The sequence below is a fragment of the Magnolia sinica genome, chromosome 16 (assembly GCF_029962835.1).
Source record: "Magnolia sinica isolate HGM2019 chromosome 16, MsV1, whole genome shotgun sequence".
NCBI lineage: Eukaryota > Viridiplantae > Streptophyta > Magnoliopsida > Magnoliales > Magnoliaceae > Magnolia > Magnolia sinica.
Window position 1 is genome coordinate 67,078,066 of NC_080588.1, and position 18,561 is coordinate 67,096,626.

The following is an 18,561-nucleotide window of genomic DNA, read 5'->3' on the forward strand; positions in this document are numbered from 1 at the left end:
AGAAAAGAGAAAAAAAAGGAGGGGCTTTGGACCTTTTGAGTGGAAGAGATGGAGCGAGATTCTCGCCTTCTGTTTTTTCCTTTCTCCGGCCCTAAAAAGGCCAGAGAGAGAGAGAGAGCTACACCCAACAGGACCTAGCTAGCCACGGACAGTCATGTAATGGGCTCTGTGGGGCTCGCTGTGATATATGTGCATTATCGATGCCGTCCATCCATTTTGAAAGATATTTATATGGCATGAGCAAAAAAATAGGCAGATCGAATGCTCTAGTAGACCACACCACAGGAAACAGTGTTGACAATGACCTCACCGTTAAAACCTTCGTAGGACCCACCGTGATCTTTATTTTCCATCCAACCTGTTCATAGGTCACATAGAACTGGATGAAGGAAAAATACAAAATTCAGCTTGATCCAAAACTTATGTGGACCCAAGAGGTTTTCAGCTGTAAGCATTTTATCCCCACTATTTCCTGTGGTGTGGTCTAATTGAGAATTATATCTGCCTAATTTTATGTGTCGTTCTTTAAAATGAGTTTTCAAAATGGACAGACGGTTTGGATAAAACACATGAGTTATGGTGAGCCTCACAGAGCACCTGACAGGACCGTCCGTTTCTAGCTGGTCGCGGTCGTGTAGTACCACCCAATCCCCGCCAAGAGACGGCGAGAGGGGGGGGTGGGGGGGGGGGGGAGGAAATGTTACGTCCTGATGCACTTACGCGGTTGCTTTGCTAAGGTATGGAGGCCCGTTGCAACAGTAGAGTAAGGGTGGTACGTTGGGTGGTTTTCAACCGGTATTGCATGTCTAAGGTAGATCTGAACCGTTCATGCGCAGGAATGATAAGAAACATTTATTGAACGGAGTATGTGTATGAAGATGAATATTTTACGGCCAATACTCAAAACAAAGGTTCTAAGATCGGACCATCAGTAAAGCCTGATTGTAACGGTGGTATTGAGATGTGAACGGTTATATCAAACAAAGGCCTCCTTTGGCACATGGATTCCTAATACCTTGGATTAGAAATCTTTTGGAAATCCTTCCATTATGTTTGGCACCCCATATTTAGGTTATGTAATCCAAAAGTAGCCATGCATAAGGGTTTGAAATTTGACTACTAAATCAACTTTAATATTACTAACGATAGGTATGTAATGTGTGTCAAAGGCTGTTAAATATATATATATAGCTAAAAATGATGAAATTTCAAGTATTAATGGAGCCACGAGCATAGGATCGTGTCTAAGGGCGTGTTAGGGGCATGGCATTGGGAAGGATTAGGTGGGATGGGATTTAAAAAATATAATTATTACCCATAGTAGGGATTGTCACTTTACCATGGGATAAGCTTAATTCCATGCTTTGTTTGTAATATGGTGGTACATTGAATGGTTATACCCACTATCATTTGAAACTATTGAAAATAACACACATGTGTTATATCTAAACCGTTCATTTGTTTTGTAACCTCATTTTATGTCATGAGCTTAAAAATGAGACAGATCCAAAACTTATGTGGCTCCAAAGAAGTATTCGACGGTAAGTATTCAATCCCCGTTGCTTTCTATGGTGGGTCCACTTGAGCTTTAGATCTACTTGATTTTTTGGCCCATGCTTTAAAATGATCTTGATAAATGGGTGGACGGTGTGGACATAGCCCACACATCATTGTGGGACCCACACAACTTGCTAATATTGAGTGAAGTTGGCACAAACCCAATGCAATTCCAACTGATCTAATTCCAAGCTTTCCCATTCTTCCCAAACATAGAGTGGATTTGGCACTGGACTGGATGCAATTCCATCCCAGATAAGCTCATCTAATACAATGCGCCGAGCAGGCCCTAAGTGGCTAACCAATGGTTTTTTATAATTTATATGGACAATGTTTGGACAATGCATATCATCACGATAAAATGATATTGGTGATTCAGTTGATAATGCAATCATTTTGGGATATCAGCATTAGGCCATATGCCCGATGGATTAGTAGTCTAATGACATGCATTTGTGTTTTCCTTTCAAAACTAAGTGATTTAATTAATATTGATGGCAAATAACATTAAGTAGGCCCTAAGAAGTTTTAAACAATGGGTTTTAATCATTGTTTCTTGTGATATGGTTTAAGTGAAATTTAGATATGCCTTTTTTATAGGCTAATTCTTTGAAATGAATTACTGGCAATTTATGTATTCTATCTACCTTGTTCATCCATTTTAACATATAATTTCAGTATTTGAATTAAATGTCTGCTGTTTAAAATTTCTTGATAGCTATAGAAGTTTTGAATGAAGCTGATATTTGTGTATTCCGTTAATTTATATCCATGTGATCTCATTACTCATTTGAATAACATTAAACATCTCTCAACAGTGGAAATCATTTTCATTGTTTCCATGGTGCAGCTTACGTGAACACTTGATATGCTTCAATTTTGGGCTAAACCCCTAAAATGAGCGGAAAAAATGGATGGATGGATAAACTACATACTTTCATTGGGCCTAGCAGACTTACTCAGTTGGTAATCAGATTTCTGAAATGGGCTCTTAAAATGGATGGATGGCTGCGATAAACCACGTATATCATGGTGGGGCAGGTCAGGACGCAACCCACGTCGCAAAACCCAGTAGTCCATCAAAACGCTACCTGTGCAGGAGTAACTTCACGTGGATATAAGATCCATACTGTCCATCAGTCCTGGCACTCTGTTTTTAGTTCAATCCAACACTCAAGCGTGCTACATCATGGGCAACAGTTAGATGGAAAGTCTAACCATTAAAACCGTCCAAATTGCGTGTGGTGTCCACCTTGGTGTGTACATGTCATCTAATCCACTCAATTGACACGTCACATCAGGATGAATGGATCCCCAAGATAAGGATGTCATAAGTCATGCGGTGAATTTAGAGGTTTTAGGCATGATTGTACACTTTTTCTATGATGGGACCTACATAAGCCTTGCATGGGACTCAATTGTCAGATCCATCGTAAAAATTTGATTGCACACATGATGGACGGATCGGATCTTATGCACGCTTGTCCCTCCCATAACTCCGATGGTGCAGGTCAGGCCGTCCGCGTGCCGACGTAAGTTATGCCAGCGCAGTCCAGCCTCGTAATGTTGATATTTTCGGAAACGGATTGTGGTCGGTGCTCTTTGGGCCCTACCATGATGTATGTGTTTTATCCATGCCGTCAATCAATTTTTATAGATATTTTATGGTATGAAAAAAAATGAGGTATATCTCAATCTCAAGTGGACCACATTACAGGAAATAGTGTTGAATGAACTTTGACCATTAAAAACGTTTTTGGGCCATAAAGGTTTTGGATCAAGCTGATATTTATTTTTTCCCTTAAACTGTGTATTTATTACCTAATCAACATATTGGATGTCAAAAAAACAGTAAAGTGGGCCTTAGGAGGATTTTAATGGTAGATATCCAATCATTATTATTTTCCTGTGGTGTGGTCCAACTAAGTTCTATATCCTTATAATCTTTATAACCATCCATAAAATGATCTTTAAAAATGGATGAACGGAACGGATGAAACACATACATCATGAAAGGGCCCACAGAGCACTGACCACCGGCCACGGGGCCGGTGTCAGGGGGAGTAGCCAATCCGTCTCCGATATTTTCCTGATGCGTGAGTCGTACGCGGATTGCAAAAGGCTTACGCACGAAGTTCGTGCGCTGTAAAGCTAGGTTGGCCATCTGTGATGTTTGTGATAAATCCACCCTGTACACTTGTGGGGCCCTCTGTGATGTACATTCATTTTTCCTGCTCATCTCAGTAAATGTATTAAAATAAGCAGGCAAAATGGTTGGTCTCATGTCTAAAATGAGTAAGCAAAATGGATGGACGGTGTGGATTCATCGCAAACATCACGGTGGGCCACTTAACTTTCCAGTAACTTCGTAAGAAAGCCTTTTGCAGGTAATTCCCGGTCTGCGCCGGTTCATGTAAGCCCACCTTTAATTTGCCGATCAAAACCGTTCAACTCATGATCTGATCCAAACCATCGAAATCAATGGACGGCCAATAATCTAAATATCAGGACGAGTTTTGGCCCGCCTGATGAATCGATCGCCATAATTTCCACGAAAGTACATCATCGAAGCAAACGTATTAGACTTGTGGTGCTAATGGCAGGAAGTGGATTGTGTACGGAGAAACTCAGTACGCTAAACTCTGTGAAGCCCACCGTGGATGTATTCATCTTATCCACGCCGTCCATCAATTTTCCCAGATCATTTTAGTGCATTAGCCTAAAATTGAAGCATATCAAACGCTCATATGAACCACACCACAGGAAACGGTGAGGATAATGATGTCCACCATTGAAACCTTCTTAGGACCCACAACGATGTTTATTTATCATCTAACCTGTTCATGAGCTCACACAGACATTTATGAAGGTACGATACAAATATCAGCTTGATCCAAAACTTTTGTGGCCCTCAAAAAGCTTTCAATGGTATATGTTCAACTCACACTCTTTCCTGTTTTGTGGTCCAATTGAGCTTTGGATATCCTTATATTTTGGTTTGAATTTCTAAAATTAAGAGATAAAACTTATGGACGGAGTGGATAAAACATATACATCACGGTGGGCCCCACAGAGTTTACTCAGTACACTATAGGATAGTACATTACTCCGTACGCAATCCACTTCCCTAATGGCAGTATCCGATAATTTCTCCAAATGTGAGGGAAGAATTATACAACCTGACTCCAGCATTTTCCTCGAATGTCGGTTCAGTCTCTGGCGCGTGCGTCAAGGGCTTTTATTAGATAAATACTCTAGTATACGGTGATAGTTCATACTCCTGCACTCTGTAACCGTACACTTTACACGATGCAATTAAAAATAAACCACTCGAACCCCCAGTTAATAGACCTTAACCCAATATTCATGCAGTGATCCTTACCTATGATCAATGAGTTGACTGGTTTCATCTTAACCGTCCAATAAATATCTAGTAATCGGTAAGTTAAAAAATCATTTCAGAATAATATTTTATTTTTATATTTTTATCACATCTAAAGTATGGGCCAATATTTGGGCCGTTAAACGTGATTCTCATATGGACAAAATTACAAGTATTTAAAGAATGAGTACAAGAAAACGTAATCTCGTGGACCACCGAATTCTCTCTCAAAAGCACCGCCGAAAGACGCGTTTGAACGCGTGTAACGCTACTGCCGAGGAGATTCCGACCAATTACATGAAACGAAGGTATGGCACGTGCAACTCACGTGAAGAGCGAACAAACAGAGAGAGAGAGAGAGAGAGAGAGAGGGACTTCCATCAGGCTGCACGCGTATTGTATTATTGCGAGCCCCTTTGGACGCGGATTGATTCGCTAGGAACGGACACGGCTCTGCGGTCACCGTGATGTACGGGTTTTATCGGCACCGTTTATTATTTTAAGGTTAAAGCCTTCTTTTTTTTCTTTTTTCTTTTCTTTCGGAGGGGTGGTTAGTACACACCCATGTCAGTACACACACTCCATGTTAGCCACCCCGCTAGGGATCAATACCAAGACCTCAAGTGTTGAAACAAGGTATCTCCGCTCAGTCTCCCAATTGAGCTAAGAATAAAGCAGTGCTAAGGCTCAATTGGACCACAAAATAGGGATTAAACATTTATTGTTGAAAGTATTTGAGGACCATATATGGTATATTTTGGATCAAGGTGATACATATGTTTTTCTTTGAATTCGGGTGCACATGAATTTATGATCCAATTGGATGGCAATTAACCACCATAGTAGGCCCCATGAAGGTTTCACCAAGGTGTTATTTAACACATCTGCTTCATGTAGTGTGGTCCACTTACCGTTGGACTGGAGAGGCATTGAAAAATAATGTGATAAAATTTTAAGACTTGTACAGCATGTATACTCAAATTTAATAAGAGATATTCTAATAAGCATTTTTGTTATATCTCTTATTTAAAATAAGCTTATTTGATAAAATTATTATTTTTTAAATCGAAAAGGTTATTATTTGACTTCCTCTCCACTCACTCGGTCTTAGACTTGCAAAGCCCGATTGTGTTGTCGGGTGGGAAGGAGTGAAAGGCAACAACATTATTCATTATCTTATTTGACAAGCATCATAGCTGAAATCCATGTCTGATGCAGGTGTGTTCTTTGTATCTTACTTTTATATTATTAGATGCACAAGTTCAATTTCTACATATGCATTATCAAATATGTTCTCTTGATGGGTTTTTATAGACATGATGGGCAGTATGCCTTATTAATTGGTACAATGAACATGACCACATGATATGCATTGATTCATACATTTGCATTAATGATAAACATGCATAGACCAAGACATTCTTGGACAAGAGTAGAATTTTTGGTGGTACTTAACACGTGACAACCTTTGATTGGTCCACATCAAAGCGTTGAAAATGAGTGTAAACATTTAGGGTGCAACTAACATGAGTCCAAGATGATCACGATATTCAAATTCCAATGTGAAAATGGGACATGGGTTGCCTGCTAAAGAAACTTCCTTGGACTAGAATCTTCGTGGGCCCCGCTGTCATGTCTGCGAGACATACATTCCATCCACCTGGTTTTTTCAAATTTGATGTTAGGATATGAGACAAAAATAAAACATGTCCAAAACTCAAGTGGGCCGCACAACAACAAAAAGTAGGTAGAGAAAAGGCTACTATTGAAACCTCCATGAGTTTCACTATAATGCTTATAAGCCATTGTTAGCGCTTGGTTTATTTTGTATCATGTGTAGTGTGTGCGGGCATGCCAGATTCGGTAAAGTGGCTCGATCTAAATCGATCAACTTTTGACTCCAAGCGTCGAAATAAGCAAATACATCCGATGCGAACTTATACTCAACTATTTGTATAAATTTGTAATGATCATGTGATAATTAAGGGTGAGGGTTTTTCCTTGAAAGTGGGTTTCGTATTGCCTTCCACAATAAATAACTTTTTTATAATACAAGCGCAATCAAACAAATGGAAAAAACTCAAAATTGATCACTAGGAGCAATTGAAAGAATGCGTTTGCAAAAAGAATTATGTGATATTAGATAAATAACAAATTTAACGATAAATGTAAATTTGAAATACAACTAAAAACTAAAACTAAAACTTACAACTAATAGATTATCGCTACTCATAGCATAACTTGATATAAAATAAATTGATAGATTTGTTTGGTATTGAATTGGATTGCGTTACGTCTTTGCTTCGTAGATTACCTATCATATTTATATATTTTTGTTGCACAACTTATTATTCTATATATTTATATCATTATTCCAATGGATACGTTTTTCTCTTTTAACTATTCCTCTTATGTTGGTCACGTTCTATGTTTCTTGTTTTATGTCTCTCGTTTACTTCTTATATCTAAAATTGCTCAACTACATTTTTCTCTCTCCTTGTTGGATAACTTAGTCACATTACTTTGTTAACCATTAAATAATATGTAACATCAAATTTAATCTAGCCACTATTCCATAAAAAGTATTTTGAGTATCTTAAAGATATTTTCATCTCCTATCTATGTTGAAATGCACACACTACCTTTTTAATGACTTTTTCCAAGATGATTAGAAATAGGTTACAATCGTTATTCGTATCATTCATGAGGTCATTCTAACGGGGATAAACTGAAAACACCAATATTAGCCTGTTCCGATACTTTTGTGTCCTATGAATGTTTCAACGGTCGACATTCAATCCTCACATTTTTCTATGGTCCGGTTCATTTGAATTTTGAATCAGTTTCATTTTTGAGACCATATCATAAAATAATATGGCAAAACAGATGAATTGGGTGGATCTCTCACAAATATTACAATGGGCTAGGTAACAGGAAGTTCCTGCAAAAGCCATTCGCAGGCAATCCTCGTCCGTGAAAATGAGGCAGTTGACCGATGGACAGAGAGGATCTCATGAAAGTTCCACTCAAGCGGCCTTAGGTGCGCGAGGTACCGAGCCCGGCTCGACTGAAAAGCACGGTGGTCCTTATAGAATCAGCTGAGTGCGTAATACGCACGCCTCTCGGAGTTTCCCCACAAAAATCTCTCCTCTCAACAGTTACAACTTACAGCACTCCCGGCCAAAGTGAGAAACGCCAAGTGCACACGTCTTGCACGCAGAAACGGCGCAACACGTGCGTGGCATCCCAGCCGCTCAGCAGGCTATCCTCACTCATGCATGTTAAAAATTCAGGTCGATGCTTTCATAGGAGATGCCACATGTAAAACTGATGAAATAGTTACTGGGAGAAACTAACCAACGGTTCCGATTCGATTTACAGGTGTGGCCCACGTGACGATCGGTCGACATCATACACGCGTGCGGCAAAGTGGAACGATCCGATTCGTCTCGACTTCTGTCACTCGGAATCGCATTTCTTCTTTCATTTCGAATCCGACATCGAATTCGTGTAAGATTTCTGGCTTTTTCTTTACAGGCGATGAGAGAATCGAAGCTTTTCCGAAAAGCATACTATTCGAACACGAACCGATCGGCTGTCTTCGATTTCAAAGCGAGAGGGACTCGGATTCGGGTATCGATCCCTCCAGTACCGAGGTCTCTGTACTAGTCGGTTCTGTGGGCCCCACCACGATGCATGTGTTTCATCAATGCCGTATATCCATTTTTCCAGCTCATTTTAGTTCATTATCCAAAAAATGAGGCGGATCCAAATTACAAGTGGACCACACCAGAACAAAACAGTGGTGATTGAATGCCCACCATTAAAAACTTCTTCGGTCCCACTGTGATGTTTATTGGCCATCCAACTTGTTGATTAGATCACACAGACCGTGATGAAGGTAAATAAAAAAAATATTATCTTGATCTAAAACTTTTGTGGGCCTAGAAGTATTTATTGGTGGGCATTCAATCACCACTATTTTCGTGTGGTGTGGTCCACTTGAGATTTGGATCTGACTCATTTTTGGGCTTCTCTAAAATGAGATGCCAAAGTGGATGGACGGCATGGATAAAACACATACATCATTGTGGGGCCCACAGCACGGACCAGAACCGACCTCCCTAGTAGAGTGGTCACTACTTTATTGTACGTGGCTCACGTTTCCAATCTGACACGTGGGGCCCACGGTTGACGGAATATGTACCATAGTTTTCCTTGATAGGAGATTCTTAACCGTTCAATTAGTGGCCTACACATTTACAACAGCAACGCTCCATATTCAACTGAAAAAGTTCCCCATATCGGTTGCTGCGATCTTACAATACGTGAGATATTTTGCGGAGTCTCCATTCACGGTGGGGCTCCGTAGACCAACGGTCTGGATTACAAATCATAGGAACCAGTTGTCAGAACTGAGAACCATGAATGTATCACTGATTCCTCTTTTATACATGCACTGAGTGCGAGAAGCGAGTCATGAGTTGGGAATGGCCAAACAGAGTAGAATCACAGTACTGTTATAGTGGAGTTATTTGATGCTCTGGCAGTGTACAGTACTTGATACGCCAGCACTTAGAATTAAACTAATTTGTGGAATCGACTGTCAATGAGTCAAGATCCCAATATCAGACTGGTCGAACAATCCTAACCTCTGATGCATGGCAACTCATTTGTTGAAATAGGACCATTAGATTTTATTTTATGTTATTTGCATTTTTCTTTTCATTTTTAACCATCCAATAAATGCCCCCTAGCTAATATAATCAAATAACTTAATAAGTGCAATTTTTGGTTCATGACACATCTAAATTGGGAACCATCATTTGGGACATTTAATTCAAATTACTTGTATACCACGTATACAATTTCTAAGTGCCTGCATATCATCCATCACATTCTGCCAGAGCATAAAAAATGCGGTGGAACAGATCTGACAGGGAATAAAAATAGGTGCAACTTTATAGGGTGTGGATAAGCCCACATACACTTAAAAGGTGTGTGTTCTTCTACATAACCCAAAAAGATGTGTATGGGTCCCACTGTACATACCATGGTTTTTAGACTTGATGACTGGGATCAACTCATTCGGTCTCGAGTCGAGTCAACTCACTCAAGTTTGGTAGTGTAACGGCTTGACTCGTGGTATGTAGTACTGAATCCGAGTCGACTTGGGTGAGTTGTATTGGATGGTCCGAGTCCTAAATCCATGGAACATAACCAATCAAGGGTCTAAACTTTTTATTTTGGTCAGACACATCTGACCGAATCAATCCTTCAATCCAACATGACTATATATGATAGGCAATGCATCGATAAAATGCATGTTTTCACGGGGTGCATTTTATCACAAACACAGCACATTGTTATTCTACATGTATGTAGTGATCAGTTAAGCAGTAGAAATGTCATCCTCAAATCCTACCAGCTATTCACGGGCACCGCTAGTTCATCATTTCGAACTCGGGGAGGGAATTCAGCTGCAGGTATGTTTGTAATGATATATGGTATATGTGTAGTTCAATCCTTATAATTCTATTGTTTCAATCAATGTTCTGACGTATGTCTATAGAGATGGAAGTTTGAATTAGTAATGTATGTTTGTTTTTCATAGGTTAATGTGTCTGGATCTTCAAATGGGTTCTATGCAAAAATCGATTTTCAGCTTAAAAACTGCTCAAGGCAGTTGATCATGCACTGGGGTGGCATTTACCAAGGACAGACGTGAGTTAGAAGCTGCATTTTTTCTTTTCTTTTCTTGTTATTAGGTATTTGCTGTTTCGAAGGAGATTTTAACCATATATTTTTCATATAGGAAGTGGATCCTTTTGGCTGATTGTCCTCCTGGGACGAGCACCTACAAACAAAGCGCATTGCAGACACCGTTTGTGAAGGTTTGTTAGTTTTGTTTCTAAAGTTGGGTTGAGTTTGGATGTTTAATTGACCTGAATTACAATTCAACTAGGGGTCATTTGGATGCCTGTAAATGGTTGATTTACAGTTGTAAGTCATTTACAGCCTGTCCTGTTTGGCTGTAAGCTGTTAATGATCGTCTGTGTATAGAGGCCTGTAAATTGTTTAAGTCCTGTAAATGGAGAGCCAATCTTTGAAAATGTAGCCATTAGGCTGTAAATGGAGGCCCTGTGGATGAAATCAATTAAATGGGTCTAAAAGCTGTAAATGATTAACATGCATTTTTCAGCATCCAAACACAGACTGTAAACCATTTACCTGTAAATAATTTACAGCTACCTTCATTTACAGGCATCCAAACGATGTCCTGAGTGGAACTAGACCCTGCATTGAACTTACTATCGTCTCAAATCCAACTTGAAGTGAATGGAATTGCAATTAGGAGTTTCATTGTCATTATATATACTAAATGGTGTTGCTTCCACAGGGGACATTTATAATGAATTGAATCAATTGCAATTCATCTAAATCAACCATCCAAATTCTCTGCATTTTTTTATTTGTTGGATTTGATATTTTGAATATGAACCTTTAATTCAATTGAGGAGGCTAGAATCAGTCCCTCAATGACAATCTGTAAGTGCATCTTAAATCTATGTGTTTTCTATTTGGGTTGCAGACTAGAGATGGCTACATGATTACGATTCAATTGCGGGACCCTAAGTTGCAAGCTATCGAATTTGTTTTGAAAGATGAGAGAGATAGATGGTTCGTCTTTCTTTTGAGTAGTTCTCTTGGATATGTGATTTTGATACTGTGAATTTGCACAGCATCCCAAGGTTTTGATTTGTGTTTAATGCATCCATGTTTTCTAGGTATAAACTAAAACAAGGAAACCTCCGGATTGAGATACCGGACTTGGCATCTGTTTCTTATCCGTCAATACCTATTGAATTGGTACAACACAAGGCATATTTAATGTGGGAAAGAAAAGGGAAGCCAAGGAACTCACCGCAACAGGAAAAGGTCGGTCTTCTTCTCACCTAGAGAAATGCCTTATTTCATTGAAGTTTGCTAATCCCATGCACATGTACAAGGCAGCTCCTCTACGTTGAGGCTAAGCCGTCCTTCAAGTGAGTTCCATCTCGTAGATCCCTTGTTAAAAAAATCAGGCTAGTCCTATGATCAGGTGGGCCCCAATTTATCAAATGAACTTGGACAAGTTTTTCTAAGCCCTGCATTTGTTTCTAACGGTGCGGCGAATATGGTGAGTGAACCACCTGATGAACATCTAGGGTGTCACACCAGTTTCCCATGTTGGCACATGTAGTGGCTTGTTGATGGGGCTTATACATGCCTGTAGGATTAGAAAACCTCTTAACTTGACTATTGATAAAAATGGTAATTCTATCATATATGATGTTCCCAATGTAAGATATCTTCCTTGTTTAGCCTTTCAGTTTCGCACTGTCATTTTTGGACATCTCTAACATTTCATATCGTTCTAAGAACCAAGCAACAGTTTGGCAGATCGACCGGTATTTCTATTGAGATGTTGACATTAAAGTTGCGTTTGGATGCAATGTTGAACTGAAATGCAAATTGCAATTGGTTGAGTGATTTGGCTCCGAGTTGCAATTTTGTTACTTCTAAATTGGAATTGAAACATGTGTTAAATTAGAGTCCGAGTTCTGTATTTGTTCCTAACAGGGAACTTCCCTTTTTGGAACTTAGTTTGTAGATGTGGGGCCCATGGTTGGCCTGTTCTAGCCATTGATTTGACAGCCCCCATCATGGATGGATGATTCCCCCAAAATCCCACAGATTGGAAGAGCATGGTTGACCATACTCTTAGATGTTTGGTATGGTCCCCTGACCTTCTAACTATGATAAAAGTTATGGCTAACTCATCTGGGGCCTGTTTATTTTTCCATTTTCCGCAGAAAATGGTGGTAAATAAGTAATTATAATTCATGTGAGGAATTCATACCAGCCACGCCCTACGACGTTGGCAGCTATGCTAAAACTGAGGAAAAATATAAGATATGAAAAATCTATGAGGCCCACCATGATGTATGTGTCTGATCCACACCATCCATCTGTTTTACCAGCTCATTTAACGCATGAAATAAAAAATGAGGCAGATCCAAAGCGCAAGTGGACCACACCACAGGAAACAAGGGGAACTGAACGCCTATCATTGAAAACTTCTTGGGGGCCATAGAAGTTTTGGATCAAGCTGATATTTGTGTTTTCCCTTCATCCATGTCTATGTGACCTTTTGAACAGGTTGGATGACAAATACACATCATTTTGGGCCCTAGGAAGGTTTTAACTTTCAATGGTGAACGTCATTATCCCCCTGTTTCCTGTGGTGTGATCCACTTCAGCTTATAACCTGCCTCATTTTTTGGCTGATTTTTGAACCCACAGATTTTACTCACGCAGTCCCATCTGATGCGATCCTAGTTCCCGAAGCATAATTACGCAGCTATTTTCCTATGGTGATGAGAAGTCATCATTGTTTATTTACCACCATTTACTATGGAAAATGTAAAAAAAAAAAAAAAACAAACACGCCCTTAAGGAAAGGTATCTTAAAATCATCACGATAGCCTCCAATGAAATATTTTAACCATGTATACTAAAAAACCAAATCAAAGTCATGGCACATTTAGTTGCCTCTATTACTCGACTCTAGTGCATCAAGTAGCCTGGTAGTCAAGCAACAATTCCGTTCAATGACACCCTTGTTAACTGAGGTTCTTGGAGGAGGGGTGACAAAGGCATCAAAATAGCTCTACCTTGATAGTGGGATACCTTAACTTCTTGTTGGGTCCATGAGCATTTTGACTTGACAATTCTGTTCTTTTAAGTGGAGTCACCTCACATTGGTTGTCATCTGGGTTGGTATTTCTGCTGACAGACAAGTGAAAATGTAACACATCACTATTTATGAGCCTTTTATGATGAGAATTTTATGCTTGGGTCATACTGATGTGTTTAAGAAGTTTTCTGATACTTTATGTGGCGATGTTGGTATTTTATCTGATGCTGCAGCAAGATTATGAAGATTCCTTAAGAGAGCTCCAGGGACAGCTATCAAGAGGAATGTCTCTTGATGAACTTCGAAGTAGTTTGTTTGGAACAAATAAAACAAGGGATATTCCAATTGGAGGACCCACAGTCATTAGCAACCAATCGTCATTCGTTCATCACAAAAGATATGACGTGTCCCAGTGGTTAACAAAGCGTTCCGATTCCCATTCCAGAGGTGCCAATTCGACCTCGTCATCTTTATTGAGCGTTGTTGAGCGGTCAATGGGAGGAGATGATGTGACCACGAGGCAAACATTTCATGTTGGCAACAATGAAATAGCGGTCAGATTTAGCAACTTATTTCGATGATCTCAGTTCTGTTCGATTTGTTTAGTTCTGTCAACATGTGTTTGGATGCCCAGCCAGTTGTATTGAATTGCGATTTGTTCAATTCATTATAGATGAAACTACAAAAGCCAGGGTGGTGCCATTCAATTGAACTGAATCGCAATTCATATTGACAACCCAACACATAATTGTGAATCTGTTCTTTTGAAGCTAGGATTTAAATGATGACAATAGCAGAAGAGGGCTAGCCCCACTTGGGTTATTTAAATTTTATTGAATTTAATAATTGCAATTTGATTCGATTGAACATCCAAAGACTGCCTAATAGTGCTTTTTCCAAATCAGATTCTCCTAAAGACTGTCAGAGGTGACTATCACGTATTGGTTGCTACAAACATGAAAGGCTCTACAGTGCTTCTTCACTGGGGTGTATCAAAGCTATCAGCTAATGAATGGCTGGTGAGTTGATATTTTCTTCGGTATATGATGGGCTTGTACACTGCTGGAAAAGGATAAAAAATGCTAAGGATGTGAGTAGGGTAGCTATTGTTATAGTGTAGAAGCCGATATTTTCCACTTTGTTTACATGTAATTTGCTTTTCCTGCATGAAAGGCTCCTCCATCGGAGATGTTACCCGAAAGATCAAAGTTGCTTAATGGAGCATGCCAGACTTATTTTCAAGAAATGTCAACTGGAGGAGGATTCTTTCAGGTAACATATTCTTCTCACTGGTTGTCACATCTGCTTTAGGATTTCTTTTGATTTCATGATCCTTTTACTTTCATAATCATTTCATGAAAGAAAGAGAGCTTCTTTTGATGAATTACATTAAAAGGCCTAGATCAGAAAAATATAACTGAGAGAGAGAGAGAGAGAGAGAGAGAGAGAGAGAGAGAGAGAGAGAGAGAGAGAGAGAGAGAGAGTCTAGATTAGATTTTGAGTCAACTCATGGTATAGACTTGGTTTGACTGAAAATTGGGGGTGACTGGGTCAACTCAAATGACTAGGATCAAATCTATTGACTTCTTTAAGGCTTTATAAATAAAGGTGTGTTCCAGAACTTCTTTAAAAATATAGGTCAACTCTTGTGTTTGTATGGTTCCGGAACTTCTTTAAAATATTGGTGCACTTTGTGTTTGTATGGTTTTGCAATGCCACAATTAAAAGTTCTGCTACATTCCTACATTGATTCATGGACAGAATGTTATTTGCATACCAAATCAAGTCTTCACATCAACTGAATCTGTTTGGACACTAGATTGATTCATGGATCGAATCTGTTCGAATGTCAATCCGACTTATCATTTAATGTCTATATTGCGCAGTGGATAATGGTTTATTTGGTTTTCTCCCTTGCAGTTTGTGGATATCAATTTGCAGAAAAGGGATTTTGTCGGAATCCAATTTATTCTATGGTCTGGGAGTTCTTGGATTAAGAACGACGGCTCAAATTTCTACATAAACCTGAAACCGACGGGTTCAAAAGTTGGGAAGGTTTTTCTTTTTTATCCTACTCAAGCATTTTTCCTATCAATGGCATGTGTTTTGTTTTTGTCATTTTACTGTAGAAGCCTAAATTATGCACAAGATGCTTTGTGACAACATTTTTTCTATCTGTACTGATAGCTTCTGGTTGGCCTATCCTACACGTGTTATTCTGGAGGATTGATCATATACATACCATAACTTGTCATGCAGGTCTATCTTTCCTGCTTGCCACCTGCATAGGACATTCATACTATACAAACTGCATGCCCCACCACGAAGATCACTCATCTCGAGAATTACTCTGACCCATTCATTAGATGGGTCACACCTTTTCGTTTAGTTAGACCATTGGCTGTCCATTAGTTCCAACTGTGTGGCCTGCCTGTTGAGCGCACTGGATTGATTTTTTTTTCGCTAGGTGATCTTCTTGGTGGGGCATACCAATTGCACGGTACAGATGTCCTACACAAGTGGCATGCAGGTGGGATACATAGGCTTGCATGGCAAGTTATGGTGAAATCGCCTACAGGTGATCAATAGAAATCCTGAGGAGGACAAATAAAATAAAAGATTATGGGTTAGTTCATTGTTATTCCCGATGTGTGTCTTCATTAGGAAACGCCTAAGTCACCTGTTTCAATTCAAGGTTGTTCCGGAAGTGTTTATCTTTGATAAGCAACTGACACATGGTTGAAATGCAGATTACCATCCGATTGAGCGAGGATGTCTATTTGAAAGTTACATTCCACACTGTCTTCAAATTATCCACTCTCTCTTATCTGATAATCAACAACCCGAAGTTCAAAAATTCCAAATCAACTTAGAGAATGGTTGCTCCCTAACCATGTACAACTCACATTGAATTTTTGAGAAAAATCAATGAGTTGGTGAAGTTAATTATCCAGTTTATGTGTAAACATATAAAATACTGATTTAAAAGACAAGACAGATTATAAGAAAATCAACTGGCTCGATAATTCATAGTCGATCTTTCGGAAAAAAGAAAGAATTATATATATAAGTAAATAAAACCCAGAACTTGTTTAAAAAAAAACTGAGTAACTCAGCCAAGGCGAGAAGTTCTTAAACCATAATGCAATTGGAGAAAACTCTCGTACCTTGATTATCATTTTTCATGTGTTTACTGCAATGATACAATTATCCAGTGAGATTTTCTTTCAGTTTGTCTTGCAATGTACATTCTTAGAATTTGATCAAGTGGATTCTTCTAGTTCCCTTGGATTTCATTGTTGCCTTATAATGCAGGGTGCAGGGAATGGAAATGGGACTGTCAAATGGCTACTTGATGAAATAGCTGAAAAAGAGAAAGATGCTGAGAGGTCATTAATGCACAGGTGACCTTTGTGCGCGCGATCATGTATATGAGGACTAATTTCTTTGATCAATAGAGAAGCATGACAAATTTATGAGAACAGTCCTAAGTGAAATTATTTGTTTGTTTCATTTGAGTGTTGCATGAGTGTTGAGTTGCAATGCATGAATAGGATTGTTGGTTAGGAACATTTTCGAGCAAATCTGCATTATACTTTTGCAACCCACATAGGGCTACTATGCATCCATTCAAATATAGGACTACTATGTGTTCTATTCACTATTTCATAAATGGAATAGTGACCTATCCATCTTAGGGTGGCATATGTGTACATCAATCCAGGCCTTCCATTCATGGGGACCAGTGGATTTAGTGTAGCCCCAAAAATCACACTAATCAAATGACCTTGACCATTTTCTTTCTAGCTGTCCTTTGATCAATGACCATCAATTGAACTGTTAGGATCAACTGATGGGTCTGATTTGGATCATCATCATCATTTGAGCTTATCCCAACTAATTAGGGTCAGCTGCATAAATCCTTTTCTGCCATTGCTCTCTATCAAGGGCCATGACTTCTTCAGTTAGACCATAGGTCATCAAGTCGTTTCTTACTACCTTCACCTATGTCCTTTTGACCCTTGCCCTTGGCCTTGCCCTTTTAGACTCTTTGACTTGTAGTTGTAACAACTCACTCCTAACCAGCGATTCTTGGTCTCTGTTGCGCATGACCAAACCATCGAAGTCTACTTATCCCAATGTTATTTGGTGTTGCTCCTAAGTTCCCTCGAATGCACCCATTTCTCGTTCTATCCTTGTCTTGCCACTCATCCATCTCTACATCCCCATTTCATCTACACATCCCATGAACATGTTGTTCCTTAACTGCCCAACATTCTGTTCCACAAAGCATGGCTGGTCATATAGCTATCCTATAAAAAATTTCCTTTTAGTTTGAGTGGTACATGATGATCACGTAGAACTCCAGAGGCATATCTCCATTTCTTCACCCCACTTGAATTCTATTGGTTACATCCATCTTAATCTCTCCACTCTCATGAATTATCAACCCAAGATATCGAAAGTCATTTTGGTAAACTTCTTGGTCAACAATTGTTAACTAATTTTTTTTTTTATTCCTACTCATGCTGTTACTAAAATTGCACTCCATATACTTTCTTTTAGTCAAACTATTTTTTAATCCAATAGATTCTAAAGCACCCCTCCATAATCTAGCTTTGTGTTTAGTCGCACCCTTGTCTTGTCGATCAAAACTATGTCAATACACCATGGGATCTCTTCCTACAAATGCCTTGTTATTTCATCCATAACCAATGTGAAAATGTAAGGGCTCATACTGGCCCTTGGTGCAAGCCTATAGTAATCGAGAATTCACTTGTCTCTTCACCAGTGGTCCTCAGATTTGTTACCAATCCCTCATACATATGCTTATTCATGTCCATATATCCTCCTGAAACTCCTTTCTTTCCCAATACTCACT

General features: G+C 39.2%; 2 protein-coding genes across 7 annotated transcripts in view; one reads left to right on the plus strand and one right to left on the minus strand.

Moving 5' to 3' along the window:
* LOC131229750 (choline/ethanolaminephosphotransferase 1-like) overlaps positions 1 to 145 on the minus strand; it is a 30,149-nt gene extending 30,004 nt beyond the window's left edge. The window contains exon 1 of the mRNA XM_058225762.1: positions 33 to 145. The gene's annotated coding sequence lies outside the window, so the exon portion shown is untranslated. The remainder of the gene's footprint in view (positions 1 to 32) is intronic.
* Positions 146 to 8,082: 7,937 nt separating this feature from the next.
* The window catches only part of LOC131228650 (alpha-glucan water dikinase 2-like), a 28,117-nt gene continuing 17,638 nt past the window's right edge, over positions 8,083 to 18,561 (plus strand). The window contains exons 1-12 of one of the 6 annotated variants that reach the window (XM_058224459.1): positions 8,083 to 8,232; positions 8,321 to 8,449; positions 10,325 to 10,425; positions 10,554 to 10,663; positions 10,755 to 10,833; positions 11,532 to 11,620; positions 11,728 to 11,878; positions 13,913 to 14,233; positions 14,585 to 14,698; positions 14,853 to 14,951; positions 15,600 to 15,734; positions 16,995 to 17,083. In XM_058224459.1, the coding sequence (XP_058080442.1) occupies positions 10,345 to 10,425; positions 10,554 to 10,663; positions 10,755 to 10,833; positions 11,532 to 11,620; positions 11,728 to 11,878; positions 13,913 to 14,233; positions 14,585 to 14,698; positions 14,853 to 14,951; positions 15,600 to 15,734; positions 16,995 to 17,083 (1,268 nt within the window). In that variant the 5' untranslated portion in view covers positions 8,083 to 8,232; positions 8,321 to 8,449; positions 10,325 to 10,344. Of the gene's footprint in view, positions 8,233 to 8,283; positions 8,450 to 9,747; positions 10,426 to 10,553; positions 10,664 to 10,754; positions 10,834 to 11,531; positions 11,621 to 11,727; positions 11,879 to 13,912; positions 14,234 to 14,584; positions 14,699 to 14,852; positions 14,952 to 15,599; positions 15,735 to 16,994; positions 17,084 to 18,561 lie in introns of those variants that run through there. The other 5 variants (XM_058224460.1, XM_058224464.1, XM_058224462.1 and 2 more) reach the window with 5 other exon arrangements.